This window comes from Pygocentrus nattereri, chromosome 21, assembly GCF_015220715.1.
Source record: "Pygocentrus nattereri isolate fPygNat1 chromosome 21, fPygNat1.pri, whole genome shotgun sequence".
NCBI lineage: Eukaryota > Metazoa > Chordata > Actinopteri > Characiformes > Serrasalmidae > Pygocentrus > Pygocentrus nattereri.
In genome coordinates, this window is record NC_051231.1 from 18,691,276 (window position 1) to 18,706,322 (window position 15,047).

The 15,047-nt window shown below is 37.0% G+C and overlaps 1 protein-coding gene across 3 annotated transcripts in view; it reads left to right on the forward strand.

The window, feature by feature from the left end:
* Positions 1 to 15,047, forward strand: part of col2a1b (collagen, type II, alpha 1b) — a 134,750-nt gene that overhangs the window by 59,552 nt on the left and 60,151 nt on the right. For all 3 annotated transcript variants that reach the window (XM_037532212.1, XM_017719154.2, XM_017719155.2), the window contains 2 exons: positions 10,645 to 10,752; positions 11,305 to 11,358. In XM_037532212.1, coding sequence (XP_037388109.1) covers positions 10,645 to 10,752; positions 11,305 to 11,358 — 162 coding nt within the window. The remainder of the gene's footprint in view (positions 1 to 10,644; positions 10,753 to 11,304; positions 11,359 to 15,047) is intronic.

Sequence of the window (15,047 nt, forward strand, 5' to 3'; positions counted from 1 at the left end):
GGAATAAGCCTTTATACATTATATAGTGGGTTTATCACCTTTGTAATCATTGTGCTTTTTAACAAGCTTCACGGCTGGCAGATTGTAACTGCTGCACCACTTAAGGTGGAAGGTAAAACTGGAATAAGAAGCTGGTGACAAGAGGCAAATGTCAGTATTGTGGTATATCTCAGCATTGTGGTATACCACTACCGATCAACAATGTTTTAGCTCTGAAAACATGCTGTTTTCCAGCTTAAAGGTACATGGTGAAGTGAGATAAGCTGTAAATAGGCTGCTAACGTTAGCTGAGCTGTCAGACAACTAGCGTTTGTTTCTTCTGTTTCTTTAGATTGACTGCCTCTTTAATTAAGAATGTGTAATCTAATACAGATTTTGTGGACTCACACTTACTAGGAAACCAAACATGAAAACAAACCTCCCAGATACTCAGCACAGGTGCACAAAAGAATTGTATTTCCATAAACCAAAACAAAAGTAAACCCAAACTGAAATAAAGCCCAGATTTTCTAAACTCACTGAACTTCGGTCTGAATTCGGCCCAATCACTCTTAAAAGCTCCTCAACCTCAGGCTTCTCTTCCCTGGCATGACTTGAAGAGATTCATTTAATCTGTGTTCCTCCCTTGATTTGTCCTAGCTGTCCATGAGCAAGGAAAGGATCGCACCTCACAAGCACACATCATGCGTGTCCTAGTCCCCCACCCCTTTAGAACACACCCATCAGGGTTGAGCATTAATCAATATCTGATGAGTGCACCCCAGCCAGAGAGGCAAGGCTTAAATGACAGTGATCCCAGTTGGCCCAGCAGAATCTGGTGATGTTGGTGATGGTGCTCTGCAATGGCATAGGATCCTGCTGATTCAATCATGCTCATGTAGGGGTGCTCTCTTGAGCATTGCGTGGCACTGTGGGAACATGGGGCAATAGTGCTGACTCAACACTACTCTCCTGAGCACTAGCTGGCACTGTGGCAATTTTGGGCCAGTGAAAGTCATCATCCTTCCTAGGCCCACTTCCCTTGCCCTCCAAACAGGATTGAAATAACCAGGCTTGGGGACAGATGGGGCAAGGTGGGACTCTGGCAGGTTCAGGCACAGCTGTGAGAGTGAGAGAGAACACAAAAGGAAAAATAGGAATAGAGGGATGATTCTAAAGAAAAGTTTAACATCAGATTCTGAACCTGTTGTTGCCCATAAGCAAGCTTTTTGCATGGCAGCTGTAATACAGTAGGACAGTTACACAAACTGGAATTGGCCAGAAGCAAACAAGATCAGCTGTGAAATGATTTACAGGCCTGGAACAAAAAAGGCATTCAGGTTAATCAGGCAAAAACTGAAGTATTGAAAAAGCTGTGATGAATACTGTGACAGTCTTATTGTAAGCAGTCAGCAAGGTTCAGATGTGTGCAGATAAATGTGAGAACTGTGGCTTTATTAACACAAGGCAGAGTCGTAGTCCAAGTACATGCATGAGTCAAAACCAGAAAATGATAAATGATCACAAATGTGATCATCTAACCAGGTGAACAAATCCAAAGGGCAATCCAAAAAACTAACAACAGGCAAAAAGGTTCAAAATCAAAAACCCAATATCCAGCAACAGTACAAAAGGGTAAGTCAAAAACTGAGATCAGGGTCAAACAAAACAATCAGAAACCTGCTCAGTAAGTTCACAGAGGAAGCAATACTTCACAAAGAACCCACGTAAAGCCCAGGCTTATATACTAAACTAAACCAGTCATATGACACAACCACACAGGTGAAACCAGTCAATAATCCAGAGACTGAGAACGCTGATAGGTGTGAGGCTGATCATCACTGGTCATGTGAGCCCCTCTTGACTCCTGGGTAATGGAGTCCATGAGGGACTCCAATGCTACAGGGAAGTCCGCTCCTATGGTGTCGTGGGAAATGTAGTTCGAAACATTAGGAGAATCAGTATGAGGCGTGACACTTATGGCTATAGAGGGTCTGGAAAGCAGCCTGATTATGTATAGCTGTTACCTCTATATGAAATTTTGCTGCAGAGACTAAAAAAATACTCATTTAGCTTTAGTGTAATATCATAACACTATATTATTAATTTACACCTGCAGGTTACATATAAGAGAGAAAAAGAGAAGTGACTGTGTATGGTGTTATACACACAGAAAGATATGTTTTAATTGCTTTCTTTTTAGATATTGAACTTGAAATACTGAAACACAGTTATATCTTTGTTATGCAAACAGTTAACTGTACAACAGTACATATGTAGTATGGGTTTACTTTGCCACTGCAATGGGTTAGAGATTCAATTGCATACCTAAAACACTTCTTTATTGTTCCTTCTCTCATCCATCCATTTTTGGATGGATACAATATAAAAATGATAAATAAATTGTTATACCTAAGAGTATAATTTCTTACAAACTTTTAAAAAATTGCTAATAGCCTGTTTAGCTGGTGAAATGCTACTACTTCCACAGAGCTGATGTTAGCAAACCTACCATACCCAAGGTTAGTTAACATATAGTGTTACTGGTGTTTCTGGACAAGTCATGATGATATTTATCAAAATTAACATTCACAACGTGTCTTTTTTTTACCTGAAAAACATGGTGTCCTGTGGTGATATCCCCTTCTTAGTATCCATAGAGATACCTCCACAACAAAAGTGTAGCCACAAGTAGACTTGGGTTTATATACATGTTTATACACCTGATTACAAAACTGAATAGGTTATATAGAGAAATGTGGGTTTGATCATTTTTGAATATGAAGAAAAATTAAGAATAGAATTAAAAACAAACATCCTGTTGAACATCGAGCAAGCGTTCAAAGTAAAACCAGCTTTACCACTCTAGGGTTGGGAGGGTTACTTTAATAATATTTTCTGGTACAGATTACTGATTACATGTTAAAAAAAAAAAGTAGCATAATCCAAATAATTACTAAATTAAAGTAACAGAATCTGATGTGATAACAGATTCTTTTGTTACTTTTGGATTCCTTGTCTTTTTTTTTTTTTGAGGAACCAAACAGATACGTCAAATAAGTGGAGAAAAACAGCATGATGAACAATAAAAAATAACCTCCAATTGCTCAATACACTGGCAATCTCAGTTTTTGTTTTTTTCTTTAAATTACATCCCACACACAAACAAACCCACACTCCAAGACTTTCCAGATGATACAATGATAAAGACAACCTTATCTTAGAAAGAGGAAAAGGGAAATAAAGAAAAAACTATAAAAAAAAAAATACATTTATAAAATATAAATAAAATTTATGAAAAAAAAATCTGCCAGGATAACTTGGAGTGCATCAAAATACAAAAGAAAATAATTCCATTTAGCATAAAAAGCAGCGGTATTACCTTTTATCGTGAATCTAATCTTCTCCAATTTAAGAAATTGTATAACATCACGGAACCATGATGCAATTGAAGGTGGTTTTGAGGACTTCCGCAATAAAATAAAATATGACGTCTCGCTAATAAGGATGTGAATGCAAGGGTATCCAAATGAACACCAGTGGGTGGGGGCAGATCAGTGGGAAAACCAAATATTGCAACAGAGGGATTCATACTAACTTTAAAACCTAAAACCTTTGTTATTATCTGAAAATACTCAAACCAAAATACAAAAATACATATGACTTAGATTACATGGGGTAGCATCACATCTATAACAGCGATCTCTGATATTTGGATAAAATTTTGATAATTGAGACTTGGATCTGTGAAGTCTATGTAATACCTTGAATTGTATCAACTAAAGCCTTGCACAAGGATCACTTGAACATACTTTATATATGGCTTTGTCCCACCATTGCTCCGTAAAGAAGCCCAGCTCATATTCCCAACCACTTTTGATCCTATTAAGGGAGAAAACATCTATAGCCATGAGTTGTGAATAAATCCTATATATAAGATATTTCTGAGAGGCATCAAGATTCAAAATGTTGTCCACTGGTTGTTCAGTAGGAAGGCAGGTATAGTCTAGAAAAGGGAAGAAGCACAATGTCTAATTTGCAAATAACAGAACAAATGTGAAGAGGGCAAGTTAAACTCTTCTGCTAATTGAGAAAAGCTACAAAAGTCACCATCTCTGTAAAGATCGTGAAAAGATTTCATCCCTCTCATGCCACATCCTAAAGACTGCATCATTCAAAGCAGAATAAATAAGTGAAATAACTGACTATCCAATATAGGCATCAAGGATGATGGTGACATTAACTTAAAAAAGCGTCTGAACTGAAACCAAATACGAAGGGTGGAGAGTGTTACTGGATCATCAGTGAAATTAGAAGGCTTAAGTGTAAAAGACGAGGTAAGCAATACCCACGCAGAGATGGGAGATCAGGAGTGGGTCTCCAGCCTGCACCACAGCGATCCTGTAGAGTCAAGCCAAAAGAGAGTCTTATGAATATGGGCAGATCAGTAATAAAATACAAGGTTGGGGAGCACCAATCCCTCATCAAATTTAAATCTCTGTAATATTGATGTTCTCACTCTGGTAATTTTCCCATCCCATATAAAAGAGATAAGAAGTTGGTCCAACATTTTAAAGAATTTTTTCAGCGAAAATAAAGGAATAGTCTGAAATATAAAAAAAATCTGGGCATAACATATCATATTTATAATATTAATTCTACCAATCAACAATGAAGGAAGAGCCCTCCACCTCTGCAAATCCAACTTAAGTTTGTTGATTAACGGAGGGTGGCTAGAAGTTAGGGACACATGAATTCCTAGATGTTTAAATTCTGTTTGAGCACATTTAAATGGAACAGTAGCGTGGTTAAGAGACAATTCAAATGAGTTCATTGGAAAACACTCATTTTTTTGTAAATGTACTTTATAACCTGAAAACTAACCTCTTTAGAAGTGCCAAAATAGAAGGAAGAGAACTCATTGAGTCAGTTACATATAACAATAAGTCTTCTGCAGGTGTGGAGTTAACTGAATTAAGCTTATCCAAAGCAGAGATTTCTTTCAATAGATCTTGCAACTTGCTTTTATGCAATCTACTTCGGTGTGCTGTGAAGGAAATAATCTGACCATGTAGATAAGCCTTGAGAGATTCCCATAAGAGACAAAAATGAGGTGTTATCGTTCTTATTTGTAGCAATAAAATCAGCAATAGAGGATAAGACAAAATTGTTAAATGAATCATCTGCTAATAGTAATTAATTAAATCTCCAGGGGACTGTCAAAACACAGCAATTTGAAAATATTATATTTATAGAGAGAGGGGCATGATCAGAGATAACTTTTGGGTAGTATTTAGAAGAGGTAACTCTAGAAATAACAGAATTATCAACAAAAAAAAATCAATTTGGGAATAAGTTTGATGTGGATGAGAGTAAAAAGAAAATTCCTTAACACCTGGATTATAGAATCTCCAAGGGCCGATAACACCATATCTATTATTAAAATCAGAAACTGACTGGGACATCAAGGAGCGAGGTGGTGAATGAGAATCCAATCGATCCAGTGTCGGGTCAATGCCACAGTGCAGATCTCCACCCATTATCAAATCAAATCAAATTTATTTGTATAGCGCTTTTTACAACGGATGTTGTCACAAAGCAGCTTTACAGAATTTCAGAAAAGTAAAAGTTTCAAGAGAACTGTAAGAATGTACAGAAACCCCCCAGTGGGCAAGTCAGGGGCAACAGTGGCAAGGAAAAACTCCCTCAGAACTGAGGAAGAAACCTTGGGAGGAACCAGGCTCACCAGGGGGGACCCATCCTCCTCTGGTCAAACTACCTACAAGTGATTATATTACTAATATTAACAGCAGTAATATTGGTATTAGGAATAACTAGGAGTCTATGAGAACATCAGCGTAGGGTGGGCAGCTCATCCAAGGTAGTCAGTCGTCCTTCAGTGTCCAGCCGGACATATGGGTGATTGTATACTCGGAAAGAAAGCAGGTAAATGGAATTAGTTTTGTTCTATTCGTTTGTACATAAACAGGGAATGTAAACATATATATATATATATATATATATATATATATATATATATATATATATATATATATATATATATATATATATTTCAAAACACATGAACAATAAATAATATTGTAAAGTAGCAAAAAAAAAAGATTTGCTAAAGTGCAAAACCTTGCTATTCAGCTTAAAGCTGATAATTAATAGTAATACAAATTTTAAAATTTCAGTCTGAAGTGGAAACATAAACAGTTCACCACCCAAATGACTATGAAACACAATAACTAGCAGTCTCATAAACATAGCAAACCCCGTCAGCAAAGTTACTTGGCCAACGTGGCGACAAATCGCCCAGCTGCCTCGGGAGAAGTGAAGTCATGGTGCTTGCCATCGTGCATTATATGAAGCCGTACTAGGTAAAAGATGCTGAAGCGAACCCCTTCCATGGCACTTGTACGTGTGTACGTAGCTGTGTACGGACATCGTTGAACGCCGCTCGAACTCTTGCGATCTTGGCAGTAAAGTTGAGAAAGACTTTGTTGTTGCCGCCTCACAGTCCTCATAGTAGTGAAGCCCTGGGATGAAGGGGCACAAGGGCTTTGGTTTGGGGACTAGGAAGCGGTGAGCTCGGTCTATCATTGGTGATTTATCCAACATGAATGCTTCCTTCAAGAGCATAGGAACACTGGAGGTTGTGAGCTGAAATAGTTCACCCTCGGGAACTCAGATACGAATGTTCTGGCGATGAGATCTAGACTCTAAGTCATCGCACTTAGCTTCTAGCCTATGAATGCTTTTCGACATTCTCGATTTTAGCTTGCAGCGCTAACACGTCGTCCGAACAAGAAGAGAGAAAATGTTCTTTGTCCATGACAGTAGACTTCAGACTGGTGAACTCTGACCTTAGTGCTGCAAAGTCTCGGATCGCCTCAGTTTTCATGTCATGGAGCTCTGTGTTAATGTTGGAATAGTGTTCATCCATCAGCACGCAGAGCTCCGTCACTACATCTTGAACAATCTCAGACTTCAGCGCAGAAGTGTCTAAAGCTGTAATGAGGCCGCGCTGGCCTCTGTTCAGTGAGTAATAGATAAACTAATACAATAATGATTTACAGCTGGGCTGCCAGTTAGGCCAAGACCAGCCACCAGAGGGAGACAAAGGACACCTCCCTTGTAATCAAGTGTCAAATGGCCTTAAATGTGATTCTCCTTTTTAAAGGGAGCATTTTCATAGCTCAGTGCTAAAAAAACCTTAAAAAAACACAAACTGAGTAAATGAGGACCCTGAATAAAACTGCTGTTTTATGGATGCAGAGCACAATACAACAGACTGACTGTGCTGTCAGTCAGCTTTTTCTACCGGTCTCATGTTTAGTAATTGTGGTTGTTGGAATGTCAGTAGCTCCTGTTTTGACTTGTCCTCTATGCCCCTTGTGCACTGCATGATTTTCCTACCACTGTAACATAGCAAAGCATGGTGAGTTTGTACAGAAGGGCTGTGGAATTGCAATGTGTTGGCTCAACAATTGTACCTGTGTGCTTGCTTTGAGTATGTTTCTGGTCTTACCCTGTATATGTAACACTAGTTGGCAGCAGGCTTTTCACCTCAAATTAAAGAAAGTTAACCAGTCTTTTAAGACTTTTAAACAGTCAGCATGAAATGGAAATAGTATTGTGTGATCCTGCAGTTTTGTACATGCAGAATTACAACATTGTAAGCGATACGTAAATACTGTTTTTTACTGTTTATCAGTGTATTCACAGTTAAAACTGCCATGAATGACTTTTCTAATTTCAAACAAAGCAATGCCAAAATATATTCTACACGTATTACTGGCTCCTTAGCAAAATGCAGTCTGGGTGCTAAACTGGACGGCCTATGGTCTGGACCTGTCACCCATTGAAAAGATTTGATGCATTATGAAATGAAAAATATGAGACTCCAAACTTTGTGTTTTTAAAAGTAGAGGCAATGCAACACAGTGGTAAACTTGCCCGTGTCTCACCTTTTTAATGTGTTGCTGGTATCAAATTCAAAATAGATATATATTTTTCTAAAAACATTTCTATACAATTTCTCAGTTTCTGCATTTGATATGCTGTCTTTGTACAGTTTTGATTTTCACATCATTGCACGCTTAACTCATCTAATCTACACTCTTTGCCCAGTATTTATTATCAGGTCCCTTTTCGATATAGGCACTTAGGCTGCAACAACTAATCAACATGATTGATAATGTTGAAAATAAAAAAAATGTTGACAACAAATCATGTTATTATTTTGTTGGCTTGTTGATGTTTGTGCTTCCAATTTACAACATGTGACTTTGGCCTTTGGTATCAAAACACATTTGAACATGCACATTAATATGTTGATATAATTTTATGGATCAGGGCATAAAATTAGGTCATGATGACATGAGAAAATCATGTTGATGCATTTTTCTAGGTTTCCCCCAATTAGATACCTTAAATCTGAGCATAACTTCAAAATAAGAATTACAACCAACAATGAAAGTCAAAGTCAGTGTGAAGGAGCATGCAAATCCACATATAATTATTCATGAACTGTTCATTAAAATGTGTGGTGTTCGGGTCTGTTGGACTCATTTTCATTGTTTGCCAAAAGAATAAATGATGCGATTCATGCATGAAGTGATTGCACAAGGTTGTTTAAAGTTATGGTAGTTTTATAGTATAACGTTGCTGTAATAATAAAACCTGGTTTCTTAAAATCACTGGCTACTGTATTAGAAGTTCATTATGGAGGGAATACTTGCATTAAGTAGAGTTAACATGTTAACATGGCAAAAATCAGTATATTAACATGGTAACCATCTCGTAAGACTAAACATGAAAGCTGTGTTACAAAAGTTACATTGTGGTCTAAATAGGCAGCCTTCCTAGACTGCTACATCACCAAGGTTGTACCTGTCAGAGGGATCCTTCCACAAAGCAGATGATTTTCAATAACCTGCCAAGAAAGTATTTTTTACAGTCTTCACAGTCAGCTATAATTGAGTGTGCATTCATCTGACCAAACGATAGTTCATGAGAAACTCTGGTAGATTAAACTCACTTCTACACATGGTTGTGGCCAGTAAAATTTATAATAAATTATACTGTACAGTATTTCTTTAGTTTTGTATATGTTTAATATGGTGCAAGTTTAAAGCAGTGTATGAAATGCATCTTCTTTTAGGAGTTTTTACCTTGCAGGTTAGCATTTAATTTTGCCTTGTACATTAAATACACATCATTGTTTTGCTTGTCAGCTTTCTATGCAAGCTAAACATACTTACCAGTGACATGACAAAGCAGCTTTGGTAAACCATTCTGTATTTGGCATTGTGTCATACAAAAGAGGAGCCACTTTTCTTGGCTGTAGCCTGGCTTTTAGTAAAATTTTCTTCTTTTGGATTAAGCAGAAGGGTTATATTTAAACTGCAGTGGAGTGTTGTCTCTCACCTTCTTACTGTCAAGAATGTACCCCTAATGAGCCATTCCATTTTGCTAGTGCTTTTGGGGGAAAGATGTTCTTTTTAGAGTGTGTGCTGGAAATGACTGGTGTGGTGCTAAAAACAGCTATGGTAAATGTTCCACTTGTTTGAATAATTTCTGAATATGTTTTAAGTAAAATTCACACTCACAGTTGTTGAACTGTGATATACTTTTTCTGAGTGATGCTAAAGGGCATTTTCTGAACCACTTTATTAGACATACTTAATGTGGAGTATTGGATACCTATAGCAAAGGATAAAGGACTTATTTTGGAGTGCATGGTGGATTAGTATCAGTTGACTTTGTCGGCAAAGATTTTTTGAGAGATTTGGACGTAACATGCATAAAATGTGGGAATACTTATTTTGTCTATAGGGCTGGCATGGTGGTGCAGTGAGTATCAGATTCGCCTCACAGCAAGAATGGCCTAGGTTTGGTTCCCCGTCCGGGTGACCAAGTGACCATGGTCAGATTTTGCACATTTTCCCTGTGTCTGCATGTGTTTCTTCCAGACACTCTAGTTTTTTCCCACAATCTAAAGATATGCAGTCAGGCCAACTGGACATGCTAAATTGCCCCTAGGTGTATGTGTGTTTGTGTGTGTGTGTGTGAGTGTGAGTGTGTATGTCTGTGTGTCTGACCTGTGATGGATTGGTGACGTATCCAGAGTGTATCCTGCCTTTCACCCAAAGACCACTTGGATAGGCTCCTAAAATGTTTTTCCAATCAACACAAATAGGTTTAAACCTTAGAAGTGCAGAAATAGCATGTTATATCTGGTCAGTGATTCACACACGTTTGACATAAAAGTGTGGAAAATCAATAAACATTCACAAAACATGCAATAAATTATCTATAGTTTAAGCAAATTCAAATTTATTGTTAGCAGTAGCTATGCTATATGAGTATGAAGATGTTTGGGTCTTAAAACCTTTCTTGAAGCAGCATTGGAATTCCTGTCACAAAACACAAAATAATGAGTATTTTTTAATATCATAGCCATCAGGTCTGTTCAACAGCAATGATGACAATAGAGTTTATTTCTTTGTATATGCATCAAGTGCAAAAACCAAACATTGTCTACTAGGTTTAGTTTTAGTTATGAATAACAGTATCAATATCTATAAAGAAAAACCTTTACATGCAAAATGATTGATTTCTCAATTTATAAGGTGTGCATATGTTGTATTTGTTTAGGGTCGTGTTGGTCTCCAAGGTTCTCCTGGCCCTGCTGGAGAGGAGGGTAAGAGAGGTCCTAGAGGAGAACCTGGTGCTGCTGGACCCCAAGGACCCCCTGGAGAGAGGGTAAGTAGATTGTTATTTTGTTATAACAAAATAGTTAGCACCATAACCTTATAAATATAGTGTAGTAAAACATCCAAACTTTCACTGCATCCCTGTACTTGAAATTTGTTTGTACAGTGACCTATAGGTATAGTTGCAAAAGAAAAGCAGATGAATTTGAAAACAAAAAGATGGCTAAGAAGCCAACCACCTACAATGACTTTTGTTCAGTAGTTTTCATTAGACATTTGTCCAGAAAATTTATCAAAACACTTAACTGTCAAACACAATCATGTAAAAGTGGAGTAAATCAAAATGCGATGGTAAGTAAACAATTGAACAAATCTGCCAAGTAAACAATTTAACAAATGTATCAAGGTATGCATTCTGACATGTGGTAATTCCAGAAATTAAAATGATCACCCTGTCAAAGAAATACTTTTATTAAAGTCAGAAAAAACTGTATGCAGATTCTACACATGCTTGATGACAAGTATAATACAGAAAAGTCTTGAAAAAGTTTTCTATGTCTTCAATAATGTCTCTTATTATTTTCATATGTATTGTCTATAGGGTGCTCCTGGGAACCGTGGCTTCCCAGGACAGGATGGTTTGGCTGGTCCCAAGGTAAGTCTTTACTATTTTAACCTTAAAAGCCTGCACTTACGGGTTTACTATATTCCAAAGTGAAACAAATTTGGTTATTAGATAAAATGAACTATACTGTAAATTTTTCATTTTTAAAATAATTTTGGCAGTAGTGTTTTTAAAAGCATTATTGCATTCAAAGATTGCAGAATGCTCTTTTCAAATTAGAATTACGATCAGAGTCAGACTTTATTGCTTGTTTGCGCCTAGAAGTCATTTGTTCTTCAATCACACAGTAGCGCATGCATACATATTGGCTGTGTAGAGCTGAACCAGCAGCTCTTGGTACATGTGGAACCTTTCCACCTGCCGCACATCCTCTGATGGGCTTTTTTGTGATGGAGTGGATGTTCATGTCTTATTTCAAGTTCTTGGTGATTGTAGTTTCCAGAAACTTTAAGGAATCCACAGACTTTCTTTGTGATGGTGTTGGTGGCTTCACCTGAAGTCCACAGTTATTTTTACTGTTTTGAGTGTGTTCATGTCCCGGATGTTGTGACGGCTACAGAGGCTACAGTGTGTTTAACCAGCTAGCTAAACTAGCTAACTAATATTAGCTTCACCTACTGAGTTACAAATGCAGCCTGCCAGGTTGTGTTAAGGCTCATGTACTCAGTGTTAAATACAGTTGCTCTTCTTTCATTTTCAATGTTTGTGCATGTTCTCCGAAAGCTTACAGCTACAGAGAAAAGAAGCAGTACTAATGGAAGCCATGGGGTAGTGTAGCCAATAGTTCATGCAGTTGGACTTGAATCTCTGTATGCTGGGTGACTGACAGAAGTAGGGGCTCTTGTGATGGTAGGAAACAGCCGCTACACTGCAACTTTTATCAGCAACCGTCACTTCACCGCCACTTTTTCTCAGCAACAGTCACTTCACTGCCATTTTGCTCAAAAACTATGTAATATACCACTGCCGTTGGAACAAAACCTTGCATTGCCATTTTTGTTGTTTTTCAGTTTTTGACATTATTTGAAAAGGCCTATTGCCCTTTACTTTGTCTGTGAATTTCATGATGAAAGGACCAAAAGAAATTGCCCAAAATTACTTGGGGGGGGGGGAAAGGATGATTCCATTGAGTTTTTCCTTCTCCTATAAAGACATTTTTGATATGCAAGGTTCTGTTCTGACTACAGTGATATGTTACCTATGTTATTTTGGTTTTGTGCAGAGAGTATTTAGTAATGTGGCAATTTGGATTCACTTTGTCCTGTGAAGGTTGTTCAGTTGATGCGAGGAAACCTAAAAAAATGTCCATCCGTTTTCCATCATGTTTCATTTGATTCTTTAGTTTAATTATCCAGTAATATATTTGATTTTTTTCTTAAAGTGCTTCCACTTTTTTCAGGTGCATTTGTACTGTCCTGTTTACAGAACTGCTGTGCCCCATAAGAAGTGTGGGGGTACAAAAGTCAGAAGCCCCATTCTCATATGGCTACTGCTAGATTCTGCTTGAACTTCTGCACTGAGAATGAAGTTAGATATTCAAAGGCCTGAACAATTCACTTATTATAACTGTGAAAACACAGAGAATTTTGAAATTGCATTATAGGTCTTAAGAAACATTAAATATTAAATAGTTAATAATTAAATTGTTTATTCATTTGTCACTTACTAAATACAGCAATATAAATCATTAATATTTATGATTTATATTGCTGTATTTAGTTAGTGACAAATGAATAAATAAATAAAAAAGAATAAACAAGTGAAAAACTAAGTAAATCAATAAAGTCATAGATATAATAAAGACCATTTAATTCAAGTTCATTATTTAATTGTCTTTATAAACCTTGTTTATGTCTCAAGAATGTTGAAGTTCATGGTTTATTAATGTTATCAAATGTAGTAATTAATTTCATCCAAAATATTACCAAAAACTACAGCACAAAGAAGCAAAGGAAGAAAGAAAGAAGAAAATACAGAAAGCTTGGACTTAATGCATAAGTCAGGAAAAGCAAAATCTAGACAATGCAGTGTTCATAACACAATTAAACATGTAATCCTGTAATTTCCAAAATTAAATTGAAAAGCTTTGCCTATTATTTCCATACAAATTTTAAGCTTGCCCTTGACTTTTATTTAAATGCAAAATACCATTTTGATTTGCCATAAGCCACCAAAACACATAATAACAATACAATGTTTAATTGTCCTTGCCTGTCAAGTTTAACAAATCTGTGTGGTGAAGTTCAGCATTAGCTATACTTTAAATGGAGTGTGAGTAGTGTTAAATAGAAGTGACAGTCGCTAAAGAATGTGATGGTGAAGTAACTGTGAAGTGACAGTGCTATACCGGTTGCTAGTAACACTGCCGGTGAAGTGGTGGTGAAGTGACATTGGCTAATAAAAGAGGCTGTCTATTAGAGAACGTTTAGGCCACAATTCTTACCTCTTGCTCTCACTATCAAACTCTCTCACACTCACTATCAGACCTCTCACATTCACTACAAAGCTCTCTCACACTCACGCATGCATTATTGCATACTGTGCCACTCCTTCCCAAAATCACAGTATTATATGAACAATATGAACACAGGACAGCGAGGAGCTCACAGCTATAATTCTTAAGTCTGGAACAGTACCACAACCACTATAACGAAGTTCACATTTGACAACATGACATCACAATTCATTTTTCTCATCCTTATTGGGCAGTGTGACTTTCATTTCTCTTTGATTTTGCTGTTAAATGGCAAGAGAACTGTAAAGTCCATTTTTGCTGATAGAATCAAATATACAAAACACCTATAAAATGTAATGCCTCAAGAAATGCCAGACTAGGCCCATCCTCTCAACACTCATCCACAATCTTCTCTGTCTTTATCTTTTTTAACTTCTGTTGCCTTATTTTTAATTTATATCTGAGCTTCTGCAACCAGACTTGCCCTTTACAAATTTTTTTTTACATTTGCATAAATAAAATACGACCCTTTATTCTACTTCTGTTTTTTTTATTTTATGCTTAGCTTGTGAAACTGTGAAATAAAGCTATTTCATGATTTTTCAACTGACATTAACAACTGACAAAAACACTTCAGTCATACATATAACCATCTACAGCACATTCTCTATCAATCAGAAGAACCATTTCGCCGTACAAAGAGCTCTTTAATCATGCAAGTGGTATTTCCTAAATTCTATATAGAACCACTGTCTTTACTAAAAAACCTCTGAAAAACTATTTTTAACTAGGTCAATCGGAAAACCAGCAAGTTCTCTCATACACTCTATCAAGTTCTCTCACACTCGCTGTCAAGAACAGCTTTGAGTTTGATAGAGTGAGTGTGAGTTTGATAGTGTCAGAGAGTTTGTTAGCAAGAGTGAGAGAGTTTGATTGTGAGTGTCAGAGAGTTTGATAGTGTGTTTGAGAGGTTTGATGGTGAGTGTGAGAGAGGTTTGATAGTAAGTGTCAGAGTTTGATAGTGAGAGTTATAGGTTTGATAGTGAGTGTGAGAGTTTGGTAGTGAGTTTGAGAGAGTTTGGTAGTGAGTGTGAGAGTGGGATGTTTGATAGTGAGAGTGAGAGGTTTGATAGTGAATGTGAGAGTTTTGATAGTAAGTGTGAGAGGTATTTTGAGGTATAAGAATTTTGTAAGAAGAGGTGGTGGGGTGACGCGAGTGTGAGAGTTTGATAGTGAGTGTGAGAGTTTGATAGCGAGTGTAAGG